This window comes from Antechinus flavipes, chromosome 6 (genome assembly GCF_016432865.1).
Source record: "Antechinus flavipes isolate AdamAnt ecotype Samford, QLD, Australia chromosome 6, AdamAnt_v2, whole genome shotgun sequence".
NCBI classification, from domain to species: domain Eukaryota; kingdom Metazoa; phylum Chordata; class Mammalia; order Dasyuromorphia; family Dasyuridae; genus Antechinus; species Antechinus flavipes.
In genome coordinates this window covers 118,659,404-118,685,091 of record NC_067403.1, presented here as the reverse complement: position 1 = coordinate 118,685,091, position 25,688 = coordinate 118,659,404, and the positions used below count along the sequence as shown (strand labels likewise).

The 25,688-nt window shown below is 34.3% G+C and overlaps 1 protein-coding gene across 1 annotated transcript in view; it reads right to left on the bottom strand.

The window, feature by feature from the left end:
* TENM3 (teneurin transmembrane protein 3) overlaps positions 1-25,688 on the bottom strand; it is an 808,000-nt gene that overhangs the window by 579,220 nt on the left and 203,092 nt on the right. The window contains exon 3 of the mRNA XM_051965257.1: positions 4,345-4,652. Coding sequence (XP_051821217.1) covers positions 4,345-4,579 — 235 coding nt within the window. The 5' untranslated portion in view covers positions 4,580-4,652. The remainder of the gene's footprint in view (positions 1-4,344; positions 4,653-25,688) is intronic.

The following is a 25,688-nucleotide window of genomic DNA, read 5'->3' as shown; positions in this document are numbered from 1 at the left end:
GGGGTGCCCAGGATGCAAAATCTGTCCAACCCACGAGAAATTCTAAAATCATTCAAAGTCTCCAGCTAAATGTCTTCTCATTCTCCTTGGAAATCTCACAGTATTTATTACTTCTGTTCCATTATCATATTCTAAGCTTACTTGTGAACTTGATCTACCCACCTAAATTGTTAGCTCTTAAAAGGCAAAGCCTATCTATATGTTTGTTTATGTGTGTATGTGTGCATGTGTATATATATGTATATGTATACATATATCTATATATACACACACATTCACACTAATATATTTTCTCTTTACAAGTCTCCAATAGCTAACAGTAGTATCCTATACACAGCAGATAGATAGATAATAGCTATTTATTGAATTCAGCCAAATCAAATTAAAAACCAAAGAATCTTTTTAGTTTTAAGACAAGGCTATATAAATATGCACAAAATAAAAAAATGAAATAAAAAACCTCAAGTTTTCATTTTTAAAAAGGACTGAGGATATAAAAATGTATATAGCCTACAAGTGTGTAGATATACATGTACATAAAACATACACATGCATATACATATATATACACACATATGTGCATGGAACTATGAGCAGAGAGGGACTTCAAGGATATAGAGCTAAGAGGCAATCATAGACAACAGTGAGTCCAACTATCTCATATTACAGATGATGAGTATGAAGGGTTTGTCCAAGGTTCCTCAAGTAGTAAGCAAAAGAGGAAGGATTTGGAGAGTTTTGCTTTGGATAATTACAAGAATTGTGAATATAAGTGGCTGAATGTCATACTATTCTCAGTTTTAAAAATAAGTAGCATTGATTTGATCATATTTCCAAAGCCAAAGATTAAATTGGAAGGAGGAGATAGGAAGCAGGGCTGAAGACCTAACTAGCCATTATAGATTTTTTTTTAAATCCTTGACTAATACTGGTATTTGATTTTTATTATGTATATGGTGGCTGGCCCATCAAATGATACTTTTTCAGCCTCACTAATTCCTAATGACTGCTTAGTAAGGCATGGAGAGGTTGCACTATATGTCAGTGGAGCAATGAAATCAAGGATCCTTGAAATTCTGAAGTATATATGGTAACAGTGGCAATAAACACATGTTGCCCATTGTATAATCAGTCTGATAGCACAATAGGGGGGGATTTGACTCAGAAAATTAGAAAATATTCTCATAAAATAAAAGACTGAGTTTTTTTTTTTTTTGCAAAGTTTGTTGAGTGTTGCAAATATAGAGTCCTTTACATATACTTCTCCATTGCCCTTCTACATACTTCCTATCCCAGTCATAACATCAGCAAGTGGAAAAAAAAAAAGAAAGAAAGCAACATCACTGAATGCAAGAAGGTGCGCAGAACAACATGTGGCCCAGGGAGAAATGGGTGTCTGTGAAGGTGTCAGACTAAGTTTCTGAGACTGACTTCATTGCTTAATAGAATATACAGTTATAAGCATTCCCAGACTGCTCCATTAAAAAAAAAAGTATTAATTTGACTACTCTAAGAGTAAGAAAGGAATTCATTCAGTCCTTGGTCTGTCTTTTTAGATCAACAGCTAAGGTGTTACACATGCTATTTATTGGTTTTTATGATGTAGTGACACATTCCCCAGAAATCTAACTAAAATCCCTTTCACTTGCTTCATAAAGTCAAAGAGCAATTACCACTTTTGGGTTGCCTATTTTTCCCTTTGGATGTTATTTGGTTTTGTCTGTATTTTCTAGAAATTATGTTTTTTTTTCCAATTAAAGCAGTTGAATTTATCAATATTTTTTGGGCAATGCTAGTTCCTTTTCCCTCTAATTCCTTCAGCTCTGCTCTTTTCCAATTTTCTTTTCCTGGCCTGTTGCTGCTTCCTCCCCTCCCCTCCCATCCCTAGTTTCCTTGCTTAATTCCCCTTCTCTAAGAACACCCTAAGAACTACCAAGCTTTGGCTCACACAAAATGAATAATAGTACCGCATGGTCCCATAAGGGGTTTGGGGCCTAGAATTTCTACAGATGGTATCGCTATGTCATCATAAAGAGCCTGGGTTGTATTAACACTGCCCAGGAGGTAAACATTTCAGTTCTCTATTTTTAACCCCTCTAAGTACCATTCTCTGCCAAAGTTGAATGCTTGCTTGGGGTGGAGCTGGGCCTTCCAAATTTTATAATTCTACCACCACATGTGCTGTATGCTTAGAACTTCTTTCTCCCAATGTTCCCTGTGTCGCTGCTTCTCAGATGGCATAAACACAGTTATTTTTTGCTATAGAAAAGTGAAATTGTATACTGGGCCCAAAATCTATGTATTTCCACCTACCCACCCTAATTCTTTCTTTTGAAATAACCAGTGTTTGGCAGTGGGCTCCCGACCTGAATTGTGACAAGCTTAGAGCACAATGTTGTAGAGGGAGGAATTGTTCTGTTTTAAAGGCACAATTTAATTAAAGGCTAGATCCCATTGGATTTTTCTCTTCTACCAAGGGTACCTTTCTCCATTTCTTTTCTATATACCCCACAAAAAGGGCCAAATAAAACCTTAAAATATTTTTATTTTTTATAAAAAATAGTATCACTAATAACTCATAAGCCATTATGTAGACATACAGTTCCCATGAGAATATCAAATATTTTTTGACAAAAGAAGATTTCAAGGAAACATTTGTAAAAGCAATTATGGTATATTAATAGGGAAAAGGCTTATAGAATTATTTTGACTTATTTTAAATGAATGCTTATAAATATATATAAATGAGCTTAATAAATAATATTTTATTAATATAAATAAATAAAACAAAAGGTATATTCAAATATATAAAATAAGCTTATAAATACTAATGTATGATAACTAAAAGAAGAGTAACACCTTTAATTTTTTCATTCTTTCTTCTAACAAATTTTCCAAATGTTTTCTCTTTTTCTTTTTTTGGCTACCTCATGCTTAGTTTTAGATTAAAAAAAAAAAACTTGAATAACTACTGATATGGAAAAATTAGCTCTATTTTCTTTTTAAGTGTTAGAGAGCTATCCATTAAAGTCCTAATAAGTTTGTCAATTCAGACCTAGACAGGATCTCAGGGGCCATCATATCCGATTAGTTTCTGAAGATTATCTATGTATGTACTAAGGTGTGGAGGAGTATCTAAGTGGAGAAGATGCCCATGTTAACAGTCATAGACACTTCAAAGCTTGCAGTTGGTATCTTGGAGGATGTACATTACAGCCTCAATTAAAAAGTGAAAAAAGTAAAAATTTAGAAAAAGTGAAGGGAAGATTATTTTATGTAAGATGGAAAAAAGTTATGGAAGTCCTAACAAGTAGAGGGAAGTACAGGGCAAAAATAAAAACAGTTCTATAATAAGAAGAGCAAATTTATTTTAAAAAAAATCTTAATTTTCATGGCTGATTTTTGAAGATGACTTTCAGGGAGGCAAACAAGGACCTTATACAAGAACTTCCTTCATGCCACTGTCTGATGCTACAGAATTCTGTGCGTGATGGATGAACATAGTGCTGATCCACTTTATCAATGTATATGTTCTTAGCATCACTTTCCTGGGTGAAAGGTGCATAGAGTGGACTTTTCTTTCATTTGGTGGATCACTTTTTTTCTTCAATGTTTAAGGCATATAAGGCATTTCTTAATTCTCTCTCCAGCTTCTTGTGATCTCCTCTCACCAAATTCTATTTATTTTGCATACATTTTGTATATTCTTATATATAGTCATAGTTTCTATTTTTGATATAATGCAAGCCACTTGCGGGGAAAGATGGTTTTGTGTTTATCTCTGGTGTCTCCAGAGTTCAGTACAAAATGTTTTGTGCCTAATTAGTATTTAACAAAAACTTATTGATTGAAAAGAGAAGGATTTCTTTTTTCTTTCTTGTTTGTTGACTACTTAGGAGTCAGGTCTCAGCTACCAACAACTTAATACATATATTCATCAGGTATTGAGACAAAGAGGTTCCAACCACTTTTCTACCAGTTACTGACATTTTCTACCAGTTACTGGGAGAGTTCCATTAGTGTAAAATATATATATGAAAGTCTGAGTTTCACCCACTTTGATCAACGACATAGCCATTGCCTCCACACTAACAAAGGTTTCAGAAGGCTATGGAATGCATATCTGTGAATCTATACCTCACAGATGACTTTTTGATTTTTTTTTATCTGATGTATCTAGTTGCTCTCAAGGAAAAGAAAATCACATCAGTGGATATTTTTTTCAAGAACTCATCAGAAAAAGGATGAAAATACTTGTCCAGGGCAAAAAGAAATTTCAGAAAAATACATATAATTGACTAACATTCTAGTGTGCCTTGTTACTATGTAGGAGAAGCTACCTACCTTGCCTGGTATACTCGTCGGCTTCTCTGTGAACCAAATCCTTTACCCTGTTCCCATAGAGCAGCCGAGAGGAATCATGATCAAAAGCTTTCAGGGTTTCACTGGAACTGTAAGACTTCTGGGTAGGCACCCTGCACTCCTCATTGTCGGCTGAAGAATTTGTGTAACGTCGTTGTTCCTTTTCTCGTCTGCTCTTTGTCAAGGAGCAATAAGGTCTGCGTTCCTTTACATCCATACTTCATTCCTTCTGTGGGCTCATCAGTCCCACTTATTACAAACTCTCTTCAACATTCAATCTGCACTTGCCTCTGGAAGAAAAAAATATCAATGTTCATACATAGTCAACATATTTTTTACACTAACTTTTATACTAATGCAATTTTAAGTGACTTGACAGGCAATGGAAAATTCTATGGTGGGTGTAAATAAGCTGCATTGCATTACAACGATGGCATGGATCTGAAAAATAGAAAAAAAAAGAAAAAAAGAAAACTGTAATACAGAGGAAGAAGGCTAGCCTGTCTTTCAGTGAGGCTTAAGCACAAGCCTCACTTCTCATACATACTGGCTGTATGACTTCAAGTTTAATCTTTCAGGGCTCTGGACAATTCTTTGCAATGAGGTCTTAAACCATTTAAAAAGTATTCTGTGCCTCCTTGTTAGTCTAATGAAACCTTATGGATCCTTTCTCACAATATTTTCAAAGTGTAAAAGAAAATAAATAAGATAAAAAAATTAACTGCTGAAATAAAATTATCATGGTATTATTATTTTTTTTTTTAAAGTTCACAGTTCTCCAAAGAAGAAGCCCTGTCCAAGTCAATGCTTTGGATAAAAAGAGTCATCCTTCATTGGTAAAGGGAGTTAATTCATTTTTGGAGTTCCCTATTCTTATCTCTATCCTAATGTATCATAAGGAAATGTACTTTAGAAAAGAATATGGAGAAATCACATGATGAGAGAGAATACACCAAAGAAACAACCTAAGCGATACACTTCCATTTCCAAAATATTAAAAGGAACCATAGAAAGGCCTCCTACTCTCCTTAATTTCTCTAGAATTTCTAGTTTCTTCTAGAGTTCAGCTCAGATACAAGATTTTCTGTATCTGATTTTCTAGCTATTCATTCCTCCTTCCGCAAAGTATTCTGTATTTACTTCATATTTACTAATATGCATCCATATTCATCCTCTGATAAAATGTGGGCTTCTTGAGGGCAGTTAATTTTTGTTTTATTTCATTTTTGTCTTCATTCCATCAGCACTTAAATGCTTGGCCTATAATGGGGACTTTATAAATAATAAAGACCACAAATTCCTTTAAATTAACTATGTGTTTAAATTGTTATCACTCTATATCTTCACAAAAAAGCAGGGAAAAATTAAAAACAGTTTGTTTTCTACTCTGGAGGTTTGTTTTCCTTTAGGGAGCTCAAATCCCTTAAAGTTTTTAATTTTTATGAGCATTTCAGTACAAAAAGATCTGTGTCACATGGAGCATATTCACAGTTTCTGCTAATGGGAATGAGAATTGCATGTCTAATCTGTTATAGCTGATGCTTACAATTTTGTGAATCTGAAATTTTAGCTTAAGATCAAATGTCACTAAGAAAAGTAAATAAATGTCACCTATAGTAAAGATTTTTCAGACCTCAGAATACTTCTTTCAGCTCTAGAGATGAACTGTGGTAGGCTTTGAGTTCTTAATTTTTTCCTTCCCTCCAGCCCATTTCCTTCCCATTGAGAAGATGAACATTACAATGTAAATTATATATATGAAATCATGCAAAACATTTCCATATTAGCCATGTTGCAAGAAAAAAAGTGAAAAGTGAAAAGTGATTTCAATTTGTACTCAGAGTTCATCAGTTTTCTCATTGGAGATAGATAGCAGTATAAATCCTTCAGAATTGCTTTGGATCACTTTGTGGCTCAGAGTAGCTAAGTCCATCAAAGTTGATCATTCTTATTCCATTGCTGTTACTAGGTACAATAATCTTTTTCTGCTCACTTTACTCTGCACCAAGCCATATATAAGTCTTCCCTGGTTTTTCTGAAAACATCACCCTTATTATTTCTTATAATATAATAGTACACCATCACAATCATATAATCTACAACTTGTTTCTCAATTTATGGGCATCTCCTCAATGTCCAATTCTTTGCCACCACAAAAAGAGTTGTCATATCTACCTACCTATCTACCTACATTTGGGCTAACGCAGTCTTTTCCATTTTCCTCGATCTCTTTAGAATATAGACTTAATAATGACATTGTTGGGTCAAAGCACATACATTCTATGACCTTTTATGAAGAGCTCCAAATTTTTCTCCAGAATAGTTGGACCAAAGGCAGGTAGATGGTACAGTGGATAGAGCACCAGCCCTGAAGTCAGGAGGACATGAGTTCAAATCTGGCCTCAGACACTTACCACTTTCTAGCTGTGTGACCCTGGGCAAGTCACTTAACCCCAATTGCCTCAGCAAAAAAAAAAAAAAAAAAAAAAAAAGGAAAAAGAAAAGAAAAAAGAAAAAAAAGAAAGCAGAATAGTTGGACCAGTTCCCAATTCCACCAATATTGCATTACTGTCCTAATTTTCCCACATCCCTTGAAACATTTGTCATTTTCCTCTTCTGTCATATTAGCTGATCTAGTGAGTGTTGGGTGATCTTTCAGAGTTGTTTTAGTATGCTTTTATCTAATTGGTTGTGATTTAGAACATTTTTTTCATATGACCTAGATCTCCCAGTTCTTGACCAATTGTTTTTTTTACCTCAAGTGAAATAATTCTTAATTATGGTTTTATTTAGTATCATCTCCATTCACAAATAAGTCACCTTCCCATTGCTCAAGAAACTTAATCTTTTTATAGGTTTGTTTTCTAAACAAGAGAAGCAGATAGACAAACTCTTGTTCAAAGTGTAGGCTTTTGTGCTAAATGAGGAAATATCTGCAAAGTATTTAGCACAGGTTCTAGCATATAGTAAGTGTTTAATAAGGAAGTCCTTGTCTCTTTCCTCACATTCTAATATTGTCTCCACTTCTATTTCATCTCTGTGTATATCCTCTAGGTACATCCTTTTGGGGATCTGAACTGTGCTAGTCAGCAGTGAAATAACTAGTGGGGCCACTAGATCTTTTTTCCTGGGGAACCAAAATTTATAGGGTGCTAACAATATATCTACTTCTTCAGCAAGTAGAAATAAATACATAAAGCATATAACAAAAACAATCTGTTGAAATAGGAAATGGCCTCACTCCAAGTAAACTGCTCCTCAACCTACCCAGCTCTGGTCTGTACCCTCCACACATACCCTCAATGTTCCTCCTTATGACCCAGAAGTCTAAGTTGTCTCTCCAAGGTTTCAACTCTCCCAAATTAAATCTGGTTTAAAAAATTGATTTAATGGATTTTTCTCCCTTCTCTGAAGAGGCTAGGAACTATGGATACATAACACTACAAATATTGTCAGGCTTAGCTTATGTGTTCAGTCAAATTGCTTATCTGATTTTGCTTTTTTAAAAAAAAAATTCCTTTCTTTCTCTCTCCCTCTCTTTCTTCTTTCCTTTCTCTCAAGACTGTCTTCCCATGTTACCCAGGGTTACTCATAGGCCAATCTTACCATTTATCTGTATGGGAATGTTGTTCTGCTTCATTTAAGACAGTGGCAGGTTAACCCCTCTATCTGGTAGACCCCAACTCCCAAATAGTCATAACATTAATGCTATTTACTTAGTATAGACACTCCAGTGGTACAGGTCATAGCAGCTTAAAACCCTTGTTCTCAAGAGAGTTAGGCTACAACTCTTTGGCAGGGAGGTATATAGGTTTTTACCACCGCATTTGGTTTTTAGAATTCTTTCTTACAAGAAAGAACTTTTTGTATAAGACAGGGGAAGTGATATATTTGGTAATGAAGGTGATAAATATATTTCAATAATTTTTTTTCAAAAATTTGATAGTACTTTTAATGTTGCTGACAAATTCTGCATTTATTTTAATAGTGTTTGGTTTGGGCATCAGAAATGAGAGTTTTAAGCTTGCTATTTAAATATGGCAATACTCAAAGAGGGAGTGGGCTAGGACAGTTTGGCACTAGGAGCTGTACACATTCTACATCACAACACCAGGCACATAGACTGAGGAAACCTGCTCCCAGTCCCCAATTTTCATTCTCCCCATACTTTGTAAATCCAGGCTCATCTTAGAGGCAATCCCAACTCTCTGTGATTCTGAGCTCCAGACTTCCTACAGACTCATGCATTCTGCATTACTGGTCCACACTTCATATCACTGAAGTCTACGCAGGGAGTCTATTGAATACGCCAAGAGAAATTGCAAGGAACAGGCATGTATCCATGACAGATAATAGGTAACACTCTTAATACTTCTCCTTGTCTGGCATTTGGAGATCCAAAGCAATAAGTACAAGGTGCAACAGTTTACAAAAGTCTAAGATATATAGGGTTCATATTAGGGCCAATTAAAATTTTATATCCATGCAAATCCCGTGCAAAGTTACTTCTGTTTTGCAATAATCCCCTACTTTAAAATCCTCACTATTTTACAGACTAGTCACTGACATCATCAGCGTTTTTATTAAGCAACTACTATGGGCCAGGTACTGTGCTAAGGGCTGGGGATAAACATAAAGGCAAAGAAAAGTCAGTAATCTCAAAAAGCTCAGAAGCATTTTTTTAAAGCATAGCTCCTATACGACTGACTGCCTCTTGCCCTAATGTTTTTTACTAATACATTTCCACAGAATCAACTACTGATGTTAGTATGGGGCATGCTTGCTGATCTGCAGGACTTTCCTGCCTTTATTCTTTATCACTTTGCTTATTTTACTACAAGTGCCCTTGAAGGTTCCATCTTCAACCTTCTTCTCTTTTTCAATAGTTTGTATGTCTGTGTGAGTCTGGATTTCTTTTCTATTTACATAATTCAGTAATCTCCTCTGAACAAATTATTTCCCAATCTACTTTGCCACCTGGTCTTCTTTGCTGAATCTGGGTCCTTATCTCTGTCACTTTTATTCAAATGTCTTGACTTCATCTAAAAATAGAATAGTTCAATTTTCTTCTCAATCAAATATCTATAGTACTCTTTCCCATTTTTCCAAACATGCATTCAAGGACCTGTCTCTAATTTCTTTTTTCCTCTCACTCACGTCCCAGTTGCCGATAGGTATTCTATGTTCTTTTCCTCTTCACTTTACCAAATTCCATTTTTTTTTTCCTGATGTAGCTATGGTCAGCCAGTGATAGAAAAACAATTCTGGAAGAATCAGTTCAGAATTCCAGAGCCCACTTCTTGCATAGACCTTCACACCTCCTTATACAAGACAAACACTCCCTCAAACTATAGTTGTTCAGTTGTTTTTGGTCATGTCTGATTTTTTGTGACCCTTTTTAGAGATTTTATTGGTCAAAAGTATGAAATGATTTGCCATTTCCTTTTTCAACTCATTTTACAAATGAGAAAACTGAGGCAAACAGGAGAGAGTGACTTGCCAAGGATCACCCAGCTTAAATGTCCAGATTAGATTTTAACTCAGAAAAAGAGTCTTCCTGACTTCCAGGACACCTTAGCGATCCCCTTCACCCTGCGACGTATATTGTTGTCAATAAATAATTATTTTTTAAAAATGGATTCTTTTCCACATGATTTTTTATTTCTGCTACTGAATTGCACTAGGTATGAGTACTTGCAAACATCTCAATCTGGGTTATTAAATTCCTCTTCAGTTTGTGCTGATAGTCTTCCTACTACACCAGTCACTTCCTACCCATTACAGTATCAAACTTTTAAAAAAAAATTTATTTTTTTTAACACATTGTCTTCTTTTAAAAATCCTTCTAATAGCTTTTCTAGATGCCGCCATTTTTTTTTAGTTTTTGGCTCTCCTGTCACATTAAAATCGTTTTGAACTTCACCCAGTTTCTTCAAATGTTATGGGAACAGTAAATCCCTTTGTATTGGATAATTAAAATGACAATGCCTAGACACAGTAGCTTATTATCAATCCATTCTCTCACTCTTTTTGTTCAAACTTGTTCCCATTTGTTTGGTTCAAACAAAGGTTGCTTCTGACTTATTTATCCATTAGAGTTTTATAAACATATTTGATTTCAAGCAAACTAATTAACCATCAGTCTAAGATAGTCTTAAGCTTTCCAGAAGAAAAGAGATACATAAATCTAATAAATGATCCTCAAGGAGTATTTAATTGACTAATCAAATGCAAATCAAGGCTGAAAAGTGATAGATGTTATGGGATTTGAAGTTTTTTTTTTTTTTTAAAGTCTTATTTCTTGAGCTAATGTAGATTTTAAAATAATGTGCATCACACACACACTTAATTGGCATTCCTATGTTTTAAAATTTGACACCTTGAGAAGAATGAAGGATTAGTCCCTCCTCCGTTTATATTTTTGGCTTTTCTAATGGAAACATTGGAGACTCTAGGGATAGAAATAATTTTTCTCAGACAACATTTCAATACTATGGCTTACTTTCTTTCAATCTATGAATATAAAAGATTTTCTTTCTACTACATAGTTTTACAATCTGGAGAATGAAATAAACACTTACTTCTATAACATGATAATGTAAAATTATATTATCATAATTAAAGGTTTCAATTTCTATTCTTTTTTTTTTTTTTAACATGGCTTATAAAGAAATGCAAATTGAGCTTCTAAGAATTGAGTAGTAAAATAGGGATCCCAGTGTTGGTAGAAAATCCTGTGTTAGTGCAAATTGTAAAGGTCTTTGTCACCAAACACCTGAGGTTTTCATTATTCTTGAAAGCTATCCAAAGTGCCATGAGAAATCGAAAACACTGTTCTACCATCAAAGACAAAAACAATTTGATCTTAAAGAAAAGTCTTCAAGGATTTGCAGCTCTTCTTCATAATAATAAAAAGTCCTTTGCATCAGGAATTTCATTATTACACAGAGTTCAAACTCTTCAAAGATTTAATCTACACTATAATGTTTGCAAGTAGCGATATGCTTCTCAGACAAGTCAATGAATTCAATACGACTTCAAAAGGCAGTTTTCTGGGTTATCTACTGCAGCGCCACTCTAAGAATGAGAAGGTTGGAAAATGCAAGCTGTTTAAATAAATTGATGAAGTATTTTGATGATGATGTCACTGTCATAAGCAAGGATAGGGAGCATTTTGTTCATAGTTCACATATAGCACTGAAGGAATGTTGCTTTAGAAATCAGACACTATCTAGTTGTCTGGTTAATTTGGCCATTTCCTCATAAACTAGTTTACCAATCACAAATAGGTACACAGCACAGAACTTGAAACATATTACATTAGTTGCTTATTTTCAAAATACAAATATTGTTTAATGTTGAGTTCATGTTTTGTGACAAAAGCAAAGAAATTCATTATTTTCTAAGGTTTCTTATGAAGGATTTTTAAGTAGTTTTGTTTGAATTTTCTCTGAAAACTTGATAGCACAAAGCTTTGCACATAGTATGTTCTTAGTGCATGCTTTTGGAATGAATTGTTATATACAGTCTGTCATTCACTCTACAATATTAAGCTTCTGTGTACAAGGTACCATGCTGAGGACACAAGAAAATACACAGTTCTTTGACATCAGGAAGACTATGGGCTTGTCAAATGAAACTGTCCATAAAATTTCAGAACCATTTGTTTCATGTTTCCCTTATAAAAAAAAAAAAAAGACTTTTTTTTTTTCTTTTCAAGGAAGCACTGAAAAACTAAGTAGCCACAAACACTCAAATTACACATAATCTATTATAAACCTGATAATCTACATAAACCAAGGTAGTTAGGGGTAGTGGACTATGGTTCACTCTTACTATAACATGGAAACTTCATCTCTTCTAATATCCTTTTTTTCGAATTACAGTTCCATGCAGATGTCTTAAAAATAATATTTTGGAAAATAATCAATCTTTAAATTGAAGGACTGTATTTAAGCTTTTCCCAATGACTGCATTTATTTAAGAGCTATATAATAAATACAATAAAATGATTAAAATCTGAAAATCTGAAAAACGGATTTTCAAAATCTATATTTTAAGTAATTTTAAAAGCTCACTAGTTAAATGTATTAATTGTTTTCATTTCTCTTTCTTTTCTGCAACATGGGTCCTACAATCACATGGGAATTACTTGAATGCTCTCATGAAAAGATTGTCCTTTGCTTTTTTTTTATCAGTTGAAAAAGTTTACACAAAATAATAAACACAAAACAGAAAACTAGTGTAGTTTATCTGACATATAAATCAGATAAAAAATTTAAGTGGAGATAATGTTCCTTGTAAACAATGTTACAGAAACTTATGACTTTAGCTACTAGCAATTTATGTCTTGTTTTATAGGCTAATATTTATGATTTATTGCCATTTAACTTAATTAACAGAATATACATATTTTCTATACTAAAAACTATTTCTAAGTGTTTCCTTTAATGAAGAGGAATTTTAATGTCAATTGAACACAAGAGGCCGTAACTGATTTCTGAGAAATTTTGGAGCAGACGATGCAAATTTACAAATGAGAAATGGTAGAGTATGAGAGTGAAATGTATGAGTTTTTTTAATATTGTGGGATGACTTTATGACTGAAATGGGTGAATTCTGAGCTTCCTATTAAAAACACAAGGAAAAAGATATCTGGAATGCTTATAGGAAAACATTAAAGTTATAAAATAAAAAAAAGGTATAGACATAAGGAGCTGAATTGGAAAAGCAAAAAGTAATGCATACTTGGAAAGGTGTAGGTAGAGAGAAAATAAGCAGAACAAGGTCAAGCGAAAGAAGTTGAGAAGGCTAAAGCAAATTATAGCACATTCTGCAAACATCAAAAGAAAATTGAAGTAAGATCAATAATAAATTAAAGGAATCATAAAATACGGTGATGACACTAAAATGCTTTTACTCAGAATAGCAAATATATAAATTAGGATAACATACACAACATGTTAAATTGGCTATAGGCATTACAGGGAAAATGGGAAATTTTAAGATTGGAAAACAAATAAATTAGCAAAAAAGAGGAAGAAGAAGAAGAAGAAGAAGAAGAAGAAGAAGAAGAAGAAGAAGAAGAAGAAGAAGAAGAAGAAGAAGAAGAAGAAGAAGAAGAAATTCTTACTATATCCCAAATATTTAATTTGAAATGATTTATCTCCAGAAGAAAAAAAAAGACATCTAAAACCTTTCTTAAGAATAATGAGATTAACATATTAGTTACAAAAATATTCAAATGAAAGCTAAATATGCATCAATGAGAAAGGAGCCATATAAAGTCTTTTCTAACATGAGAAACTCACCTGTCTTCCCACTCTAGATAATTAATCAAAATGAAGATATAACAGAAAAAGTACACTACTTAAAAAAATATATAATAATCTAGTCTTTGGCTTACAAAAGTATGAATAACGGCAATGAAGTGTTCAGTACAGAAAGAAGGTCATCATCTCTATCCTAAGAATAGATGAGAAAAGGCACTCGAGAATTCAAAAGCAGCTGAGCCTAAGGGAGTGTTCCTTGACTGTAGACCTTTAGGGCAAAGTGTAAATAAGACCCATTAATTCATCAGCCTGCCAGGATCTCATAATATCCTAATAATCTATTTATGCGTTTCCATGATGGTTTTAAAAGCTGTAATCTAGAATAAGCTTCCATCTCTTCATTCATCTGTTCCTCAAATGAACCAGTCCCTAGAAGATTTTTTAAAAAGTTGGAATCACACGTCACAGATTATATTGAGAGAAAACAGTGAAAAAAATGTTAGAAAATGCATTCTTAGCCTTCCAAAAAGGTGTGTGTGTGTGTGTGAAAGAGAGAGAGAGAGAGAGAGAGAGAGAGAGAGAGAGAGAGAGAGAGAGAGAGAGAGAGAGAGAGAGAAAGAAAGAGCAAATGTTGCAAATAGAAAAGAGCAAATATTCTGCTGGCATTAAGCTTCTGACTAAGATTATTCATGCTTTTATGGAACAAATAAAAAAAATCCAACAAGCCTTTATTAAGTGCCTAAAATGGGAAAAGCACTATGCAAGATTTAGGTGATGGCAAACTATCGCCATTAACAAATAATAATCACAATAATTCACATTGATATAAAGATCTATAAATTATTTCCCTCTCCTGTGAGGTCTGAAGGGCAAATATTGGCATCTCTATTTTGTAGAGAAGAAAAATGAAAGTTGGGAATTACTCATAGTCAACAATTGATAGGAATGTGAACTAGAATCATTTATTCAATTATTTATTCATTTATTCCAAATGCTTGTTTCCTATACCTCAGAAAGTGTACTAGGTGATAAGAATTTAAAGACAAAAACAAAGTAATCCCTGCCCTCAAGGAATTTACATTCTACTAGGTAAAGTAACGTATATATGGGGAAAAAAAGCAATAAAAACAACACATAGAAAGTAAATACAAAATGGGAGGTAGCAGAATTAGGAAAGACCTCTTGATAGAGACGATATGAATTAAGTCTTGACTAAAACTCAGGATTCTAAACCATGAAGGTCAAGAGAAACTGCGTTTAGGCAAATGATGTACAACCCATGGAAAGGACTGGATGGGAGGAGACTTGTCTATGGGGAGTAACAAGTAGGTCAGTTTTGCTGAGACAGTGCATTTGAGGAGAGTAATATGAAATGAGCCTGGAAAAATAGGTTGGATATGGCAGAATATAAAGGATTTTAACTGCCAAGAGATAAAAAAGAATAAAAATACTAGCCTTCTGCTGAAGAACCTATATGAGCAGAGGGGCTTGCTTGGTCCCTTTGGCCCCATGACAATGAGTAACGTGAAGGGAGCTGTGAAAAAAGGAAAGAACTAACTACCTATTCAGTAGAAAGAAGAGAAATAAACTGTTACCCTTCTATTTCTTTCACACTCTTCTTGTCTTTGTCTCCCTCTTCCTCTTCCTTTTCTGCTACCACTCATCTCTCCTCTGCCCCCATTTATGTCTCTCTTTCCTCCTCTCTCCCTCTCTTCCTTCCTTTCTCCCTCCTCTCTCCCTCCTCTCTGTGTCTCTCTCCCTCTGTCTCTGTCTCTCTATTCACTTCTCTTTCCCTCATTTTTCCTCAGAGAGATTATAAGCACTTTGCTTCGGGAATCTGGCAATACAATTTTACAAAAGTGCTGATTATGCCAAGGGGCATCCAGGAGGTGCAGTGGATAGATTGCCAGGCCTAGAGTGAGGAAGACTCATATTCCTGAGATCAAATATGGTCTTAGACATTAAATGTGAGATGCTGGGTAAGTCACATGACCTGTTTGCCTCTATTTTCTCATCTGTAAAATGAGCTGGAGAAGGAAATGGCAAACTGATTCAATATCTTTGCCAGGAAAATCCCAAATGGGATCATGGAGAGTCAGACACAACTGAAAAAGGGCTAAACAACAAGAACTGGGACAAATGGCACTTGGCTTGTTGCTCCATGGGTTTGGATTTAATAAAAAGAATATGAAAGAGTAAGAAATTCTAGTTCCCTCTCTGCTGCTTACTAGCTCATCTTGGTCAAATAAGATCACTTATATCTGTGAGACAAGGATAATAGGATGGTTTGCCATTTCCTTCTCCAGCTCATTTTTAGATGAGAAAACTGAGGCAACTAAGGTCAGGCAAATAGCCAATAACATTGCTAATAAGTGCTTGAGGCTGGATTTGAGCTCATGAAGATGAGTTTTCCTGATTCCAAACTTTCCTCTGGATTCACTCTGCCATCTAGCTGCCTAAGCTTTTTTTTACTTGGAATAGATGAGATGATTTGAAAATTTCTTTCTAGTCCTATCATCTCTGATTCTCTGGGGTTTAGAGAAAGGCAGGATGTGACTTCAGGAAATAAGGGAGGATCCAGCAGATGCCAGAACCCTGGTTTAAGGTCCATTTTCAAGTAGGCCTGTGAGCCTATAAGCCTGTTTTCTAAATTGAACTGTTTAGGAATCAAAGTTTCTAATACACATGATCAACTTACTGCAACTCTAACCAGAGAAGTTGTGACATGCATCAAACATGTTGATCTTATAAACTTGGATTTCTTGCAGGTTATCTCTGAAGTTAGATTAAAGGGCTCTCTTCTTCCCTCTGGGCCCAGAAGATATTTTCCTATAACTTCTTAAGCACCAAAGGGAGATGAACCTCGTTACATTTTCCTCTTTGACCAGAGGCAAAGATGCTCCAGCAATTGGCAGGAGCACAACTAGATTATCTGACTGGGGGATGTTTTGCTCTAGCTTTCCCCTAGCCAGCCACCTCTATGCCCTGGACTGTTTTTCAAAGCTGGGAAGACTGCACTGTATTTCAGGGTTTAAAAAGAACATATATATTTTCCAGGATTTAGCATGGCACCTGACTCATAAAAAGCGCTTAATAAATGTTTGTTGACTCTTGGCTAACTCTACATATATGATTCACTGCCAACTCTTCTCCTTTTAACCTTAGCAATATCTCTTATTTATGCCTTTTTTTCCCACTGATAAAGCCACAACTCCAGTTTGGGCCCTCAGTCCCTTTTGTTATTGCTACTATATAAGTAATTGGTCTTCCTGTCTCAAGTCTTTTCCCATTCCAATCCATCCTTCATTCAGTTGCCAACCTGTTTTTTCTAGACTATAGGTACCCACAAGATCAAATATAAACTCTTCTGTCTTAGTACAATTTGGATCTTTCCTATTTTTCTAGACTTTTTCCATTTTTCTTCCTTCTTCTCTGTGCAATCTATAATCCAGTCACAGTGACCTGCTTGCCTCAAACACAACATTTTCCCTCTTTTTTCTGTGATTCTGCCCTAGCTGTCCCACAAATTTGGTATCCTCTGCCCTCTTACCTCCTCTTCCTAAGTTTCCTTGCTTCCTTTGAAACTCATTCTAATCCTAGTTTCTCTAAGAGGCTTTCTTTGGTCTCTTCCACTCCAGCTTCTAATGCTTTCTCCTTTCAGATTAACTTTCCACACTCTGTCCATATTTTACTTTCTCCCCAATAATTTTGTATGTCCTTTGAGATTAGGAACTGGATGTTTTTTGGCCTTTGTTGTATCGCTAGTCCTTAGCAAAGTGCCTAACACATAGTTACAAATATATTAATTAATGTTTATTGAATGACTGAAATAAGGGAGCTGCTCCTTGTTTTTCCCTCATCACACATGACAGAAAAATGATACTTTTTACATTTTATCTGATATTCTTTCCCATTTTTCTCTTTTATTTAACTTCATTTCTTTATTCATATAGCAACCACCTTTGTTCAGGCCCTATCAAGTCTGGCTAAAATGGCCTCTGATTGGTCACTTCTTCAATTTTCTCTCCCCTCTTGTCCATTCTCTAAACAGTGGCCAAAGTGATAATTCAGATTATGATAGCATCCTAAATGAACTTCTGTATTATTGTACTATTGCCTCTAGGATAAAAAAAAAATTATCTCCTTTACATGACAGAATGCCAGTTTTTTGGAATAATGGTGATTTTGTGGTGGTATTTATACCATTTATCTCCAGTATTTACTGCACAGCAGAAGCTTAAAAATGTTTTTGAATGATTGTTTGACTAATTGGTAATGGATTTAGTTACTAACGTGCATTCTCTCCATTGAGAATCATGAGATCATAACTTGTCCATGCCATCTCATCCTGTGTCTTTCTTATGCATGCTATTCTATATATTCTCATAGATGATCTACCCAACATGTTGTAATCCTTTTTCATGAGCTTTTTCACAATTTTGTGAAATTAGTGAACCTCAGTTATACTGTCCTCCATGATTCCTCACTTTGGTCAGCACATCTCTTTTTCCAAACACATTTCTTCAACAATATGTCTTATAAGTTATCAAACTGTGTGTACCCGTTGACACGACAATGATTTTACAGGGCTTGTATCCCAAAAAAAATATTAAAGGAGGGAAAGGGATCCACATGTGCAAAAAATGTTTGTATCAGCTCTTTTTATAGTGATAAACTGGAAACTGAGTGGATGTCCATCAGTTAGAGAATGGCTGAATGAGTTATGGTATATGAATGTTATAGAACATTATGGTTCTATAAGAAATGATCAGGAGGATGATTTTTAAAAGGCTTAGAGAGATTTACATGAACTGATGATAAGTGAAATGAGCAGAACCCGGAGATCATTGTACACAGCAACATCAATATTATACAACAATCAATTCTGATGAACATGACTTTTTCCAATAATGAGATAATTGATGCCAGTTCCAATGATCTTGTGATGAAGAGAGCCCTCTACACCCAGAGAGAAGACTGTGGGAACTGAATATGAATTATAACATATCATTCTCACTCTTTTTGATGTTGTTCTCTTGAATTTTGTTTTTTTTTTTTACTCATTTTCTTTCCTTTTTGATCTGATTTTTCTTGTGCAACAAGAGAATAGTATAAATATGTGTACACATGATGGACTTAATATATATTTTGACATGTATAACATATATTTGATTGCTTGTCATCTAGGGGAGAGGGTGAGGAGGAGAGGAAAATCTGAAACACAAGGCTATGCAAAAGTCAATGTTGAAAACATTATCCATGCATATGTTTTGAAAATAAAAACTTTAATAAAAAACAAAAACATCTCTTATACCAATTCTAATGAAGAGAGCATAATTGCAAATTATGGATGCTGAAGGCTATCAAGATGGTGAAGATTCTTGAATCTTACCATATGAGGGTCAGTTGAATGAATCATAAAAGTTTAGCCTATAGCAGAAAATGTTTTTCACTTTCTCTGTTTTCTGGTATCTGAGGTGTTATCACAGAGGAGAGGTACCAAATTTGTTCTGAATGGCGCCAGATAGCAGAGCTAGGAGTCAAGCAAGAAAGCTGTAAAAAGAACTATTTGATGTTGAGATTCCAAAGACAAATGGATTTCCGTGGGCTGCATATTGATTTAGAAAAGCATAAGTCATCTAATATTTGGAGCTGCCTGAAAGTGATACTGGGTAAAGGTTGGTAGGCTCCATTCTTGGAGATCTTCAGGCTAACCCTAACCCTTGTTGGGTAAGGTTTTTATACATACTTCCTCATTTAAAGCTGCTTCAAAACTTGGTAATCTTAGCTATGAATTGAAATTTGACATATATACAATACTTCAGTTTACTAAATGCTTGGTTTTTCTCATTAAGTCCCCATCAATGATGCTGTGAAGAGTTTAGGGAAAGCATTATTGTATCCCAACTGGAAGAAGAAGAAATGGAATCTCAGAGATCCAATTGTCTATTAAAGATTCTACAACTAGAAAATCAAAAAGCTGGGATCCAAACTCAAATCTACTGATTCTTATCTATGTACCTGAAGCTTTTATTCTATGATTTCCTCAGTATGAAAAAACCTTTAGGCACCAAGGCATAGTTATATCTGTATTTTAATTTACAGTTTTATAGTCTTAGTGCCTGGGTCACTGAGATGTTCAACTGCTTGTCTAGGGTCAAAGAGTCAAAGAATCAGTTTAATGATAGTTAGGTGGTATAAAGGATTGAAAACTGAAGTCAGAAAAACCTGAATTCAAATTCGAGTTCAGATACTTAATATCTATATGATCATCGGAAAATCTGTCTAATTCAGTTTTTTCCTTTGTAAAACTGGAATAATACTACCTATCTCCCATGATTATTGTGAATATAAAATGAGAGTTGATTCTTACTTTGTAAACCTTAAAGCACATTATAAATGCTAACTATGCAAATCTTAAAGAACAATATAAATGCTAGCTATTATTATATTTTAGAATGAGATTTGAATATAGGTTCTAAGATGAAACTCTACTCTATTAGTATCAAACTCAGATAGAATCAGATCCCTTTGGACCACACGTTGACTTAGAAAGCCACATATCAACATTAACTATATTGTAATGTATTTTTATATTTTTTGTGAAACATTTCCCAATTACATTTCAATCTGGTTCTGACACTTGGTAGATTTTGAGTTTGACATATCTGCACTATACATTATTAAATGACTACTATTGTTTTGTAGTAGTCAAAACTACTACATATGTCAAAACATACACATATACATACACACATATGTATAATATATACACATATTTACATACATTACATACATATATATGAAAAATTCAGTCATTTATCCAGATATTCTGAGAAGTTTTAATAGTTCACAAAAAGACAAAATATCATTAATTTTTCCTAAAGTAGATCTGTGATTAAATTGGTGAAGAATTCTAGTTCTATTTCAGCTTGTGAATGGCTACAACCTTAGAGCAAGACATGCTGTTGTGACAGATTGTTATAAATCCAGATGGAATAAAAAATGGTCAGGAAAGCTGCTTCTACTCAGGTGTCTGATGAAGCACCATCTTTTCAACACTTTTCTTCATCATAAAACATTCTAGTCAAGAACAACTTTTATGAATTCACAAAGAAATCTGGTTTCCTTGGTTTCCTGAAGACCTCTTGCCAAGAAGAAAAGCTGGGCATCTGCTTTTGTGCTTCATATTTTGGTGATGTGTTCTAGATGCCAAGAGAATTTTTTTTAAATTTAATTTGGATGGAGTGCTTGATGAAGGGCTGTGTATAAAATGTGGTCTTTGGATAAGTTGTATTGGTCCATCTCCTTCCATCTGGGCAACAACATTTCTTTCATGGTGGGGAAAGAGACCTCCTCAATGGAAGAGACATTCTTTTTTAATGTTTATGCAATTCCTGGTCTCTTTACTCTAACTGTCAGTAGGGGGCCAATTAGTACTGATTACAATAATTATTTTGCTTAATGGGCACCTGTCATCTATGAACTGAGACCACTAACCTAATTTCATGTAGGTCACCAAGCAGCCCTCAGGTAGAAATGACTTTTAGTTATTATTAACGACTATTGATTTTCTTCTCTCCTTTCCCAGCTTTTGTCTCCCTCCACACTGGAAATACTGCCTATGTGTTGGTATGTGAACTGATATTACCAGGATGAAAAGAAGGGTGGGAAGTAATATTTCTAACATTATTTACAATAAATAAATAAGTAAATAACAGTATTTCCTAGGTTTCTAGGTATATAGCAATAAACACATAATGTAGAATATATTTTAATTGCTGTGATGTAAATGAGGCTTTAGGGTCATGTTACAGAGTGTTAACTGAAACATCCAGCTATGACTTTAGCATGCCTGCAGGCCTTTTAAATTGTTATGGGAAATTGCAGCATTCAATTGAGTAGTTTCAACATTGAGTTCCCCTAAGGCTTATTACAGTTTGGCAACATGATGCCAATTTCAAGTAATGTACATAATGCTCTCCTCCTCTCATACTTTATCTAGAGAACCTTTCTAGTGCTTGCACCTTTACAACCATGAAATACCAAGCAAATGAACAGTTGCATAATTTTTGAGATAATTCAGAATTATCTTTCTCTTACAAAGAATGTTTTCCCAAAAAGGGAATTGAAAATTAGGAGAGCAAAAAAAGAAAAGTTAATAATGATATAGAGATACAGTGTCCTAAATATTATGATTCAATTACATTTTTATGCAGTAATATTGTTTCCTGAATCAAGGAAGAATACACTTGAGAGCTCACTCATTTTGACAAGTAAAAGCAGACAACATTCTCTATATCAGTGGACTTTTTCTGTAATAATAATAGTGAGAGGAAGTAAGGGCAGGAACTTAAGTTATGAATAATTGTTACTATAGAGAAATCAGAATCTCCAACTGACATATCAATGTTCTATTCATAGCAGCTAGCATAAAATAAGTGATCACGGGAAGCTAGACATTCTTTTAAAAATCTAATTTTCTTGTATCTCATTTTTGAAGTTGGATTAAGAACCCCCCACTTCATAACTGTATTTATATAATCTCTTGAATACCAAAAGAAAATGAACATCCTTAAACTGTCTCTTGACTGCCCTAAAGTGAGAACAGTTTAGTAATCATCTTCAGTACCTCATGAAATGTCTGGCTAACAGACCAAGAACAGAGAGTTATACTTGTAGGAAGGTATGGTATCCTCCCACTAACAACATAGCATGAGTGGTTTAGCTTGGAAAACACCTTAGTAACCATCTCTTTCAGTCTTTATTTTAGAGAGAAAAATTAGTTGACTTATCCAGAGTCACACAGCTAGTTAAATCAAGTATCACCATGCTCAGCTTAAATAACTGCTCTACCATAACTACCTTCACAAAGCATTGAACCTCCTTGTGCTTCAGTTTTCTCATGTGTCAAATGAGAGGACTAATTTTAAAACCTTTTAACTCTGAATTTATGAACTTAGATTCTAAATAGGAGATGCAGGTTTTGAACTGAAGTCTTTTGACTAAGAAGTTAGTGTTCTATCCATTTTACATAAATGCTTTGTCTTGTAAAATTCAGAACCTTTTGTAGTTGACATAAAGGCTGGTGGAAAAAATAAAGCAGCTTTTCCAGTCAATAAACAATAGACTCTGTGTACCCAGTGTTTCAGGACTGCAACTCTTCATTCCTAATTTTGTCAGTATTCAAGGACCCAAATGAAGGGGCATTATACCCTTGTGTTTGCATTCCTAGCACTTAGCACAGTGCCTAGCATGCAGTAGGTATTTAATACCTGTGTAGAAACTGATTATTCATCTATGCTGAATACGCCAAAGAGCAGAAAGTACATATTTCAAAGGACCTATCTCTGTCACTTACTATCTGGGTGACCTCAGCCAAAGAGCAACCTCCTTTTCCCCCCTCATCTGTAAAACGGGAAGAATGGATTAAATGATTTTAAATTTCTCAATTTATATAATAATGCCATGTGTTGAGTGGGGGTACTCAACACACCCTAATGGTAGCAATGATGGACAATGGCAGAAAAAAGCAATTCAAAAGACTTAAAGGTTTTTCCATTATTCAAGGTCAGTTTCTTTCCTTTATATTATGCTGATCAAAGAAATATTTGCTCTTCAATTCTCTTTCACACTTCTCAGAATGAGAAAATTTGGAGATTTTATCATCTAATTCCCTCATTTAACAGATAGAAAACTAAGTCCCATGGATTCTAAGTGACTTATTCAAGAGCATACAGATAGTAAATAGCAGAGCCAGAATTCAAATTCAGGTCTAGGGGCTACAGACACTATCCTCCCCTATTATATTATAAAGTTATTCTATTCTAAATGTCCCAGTCATCCCAAGCTATAAATCCTATTAGTTCTAAAACATGCATTAACATAAGACATATTATGATCTAAAAGGAAAAGAAAAAAAATCTAATAGATTCTAAGTCCTTTTTACTTGCTAATTCTTTTCACTTGCTAATTCTCTCAAGACTGCATTAACAGTTTCAAATTTTCATTTTGACTGGGAATATGATTTCTAGCAATTATGACAAAATTTTCCTACAACAAAAAGATTTAGATGTTTCTTTTCCCCTCCTTATCTTCCTAGCAGTCTTTGATATATTGGAATTTTATATGAACAAAAAAAATGGTGAAACAAGGGATCCTAGTTATTCTCCTATTAATGAAAGGTGTCATTCAAAATTAAAAAGAAATATTTTTAAAGTATAATATGTATATAATTAACCTGAAATACTCAATAGTACTAGGTTAGTGATAAAGAAATTGTAGAGTAGGCATCAAAAGAAGGTTAAGACATAATGGAATATCTTCTTCAATTACATTATCTGTGAGGAAACAATAGGCATTGCCAATCCTCAACCTTGCAAAAGCTCTTCAGGTAAAAATCTAAGCATCTCCTCAAGTTAGAGACATTTCCTTGTATGTCATCATACTGTTCGCTGGGGCTTCAGTAAAACCTCTGATATCTGACACTAGCCCTTGGAACAAACAGTGAATTTGAGAAAAACCAGTGATGTATCCTAGCAGGACAACTGAACTGTGATATAACAAATGCTTGATAAAAAGGCCAACTCTTTAATACCAGAGCTAATAAAAATAATTTTGTATATTAAATTTCTCATTAAGCAGTGGTGAGAATAATATATCAAATAATATCAGTAAGTTGCTTTTAAATGGAAAAATTCCAAATGTCATACGTGGCACACTTCATGAGATAAATTGGGTTCATGAGAAAAATTAAGGTAGGTTCCCATCAGCAAAAATGCCACAATTCACATAACTAATCACCCATAAAACCTATTACAAACAAACACTAAGAAAAACTCAAAAAGCATATAAGAGTGATGAAATTTCCACCTCAATGAATGATAAAGTGAGATATATCAAAAATCTACTGAGCTGGAAAAATGACACACTGTGAAGAGGTGCTTAGGATGATCTGTGGCCAGGATCTACCATTAGTCAAACCAATGACGCTTAATACATGGAGATTTTTGGTCCTCATATCTGGAAACTCACTTCTTCCATTATGGAAGTTTGACTTCTCAGAGAGAAAAGCAGTAAGTCTGCCTTCAAAGTGAGAATTGGAAAGAAAAGAAATGACCTGTCAGAAAAATAGCTCATGATCTGGAATTTAAGAAAGATGAAGGTAACTTTCCATTTTTGAAATAAAGCTAACCACTTTGCCCCTCCTCCCACCCAAATTTCAAGCTCTCTACATAATGTATCCAGGATCAGGTTTCTGGTTTCTGGAGTTAACATGGGTGTTAAGGTATTCCTATGAACAACTGAATCTAAGAATTTTATTTTGAAGAAAAAGTCCTTCCTTTTTTAACAGAGTTGTTGTTTGTCTTTCATTCTCCAAAAGCACCATGACATCAGGTAAGTGATGCCATGGCATGCAAGTGAATTGGATTTAAGCGAGGGTTAGCTGTACAAAGTTACAAGTCTCACTCTCTCTTCCAAAGCTATCTGGGTCCAGTGGCCAGATATAGATCAGGAGGAATGGAGATGATCCTTTTTTTTTTTTTTTTTTTTTTTTTTTTTTTTTTTTTGAGATGGGCCTTTTTGAGTTTAGGTCTTTAAACAGGTCTCAATTTGGAAATATGTCTGAGTCCATACTATCAAAAAGTGTAACACTTGAACTGGTGAATAAGTTTCAGCTATTATCTGAACTTAAATCCCACTTACAATTAGGCACAGCTCATAGAAAATATTTATTTTTTTCCTCCCTTGTTGAGGCTTCCCCAAGTTTTGTCAATTCAACAAAATATAAATAAAGTGGGGGTGATGTTTTAAAAATTTTTTTAAAGAAACTTCAAAAATCATCAGTAGAGATAAAAGATTAAAAGAAACAATTTATAGATGTGTAAATCCAGAGTTCTCTCCAGTTGGAGAGAGGTAGGAGAACAAGGATTCCTGTCTTTTTTTTTCTATGATATTCAGTTTTAAGAGAGGAGAAACTCAATTTCAGATTCTCTTTGGGAAAACATCCCTGAAGACAGAAAAACTCTGAGAAGAAACCAACATATAAAGCAG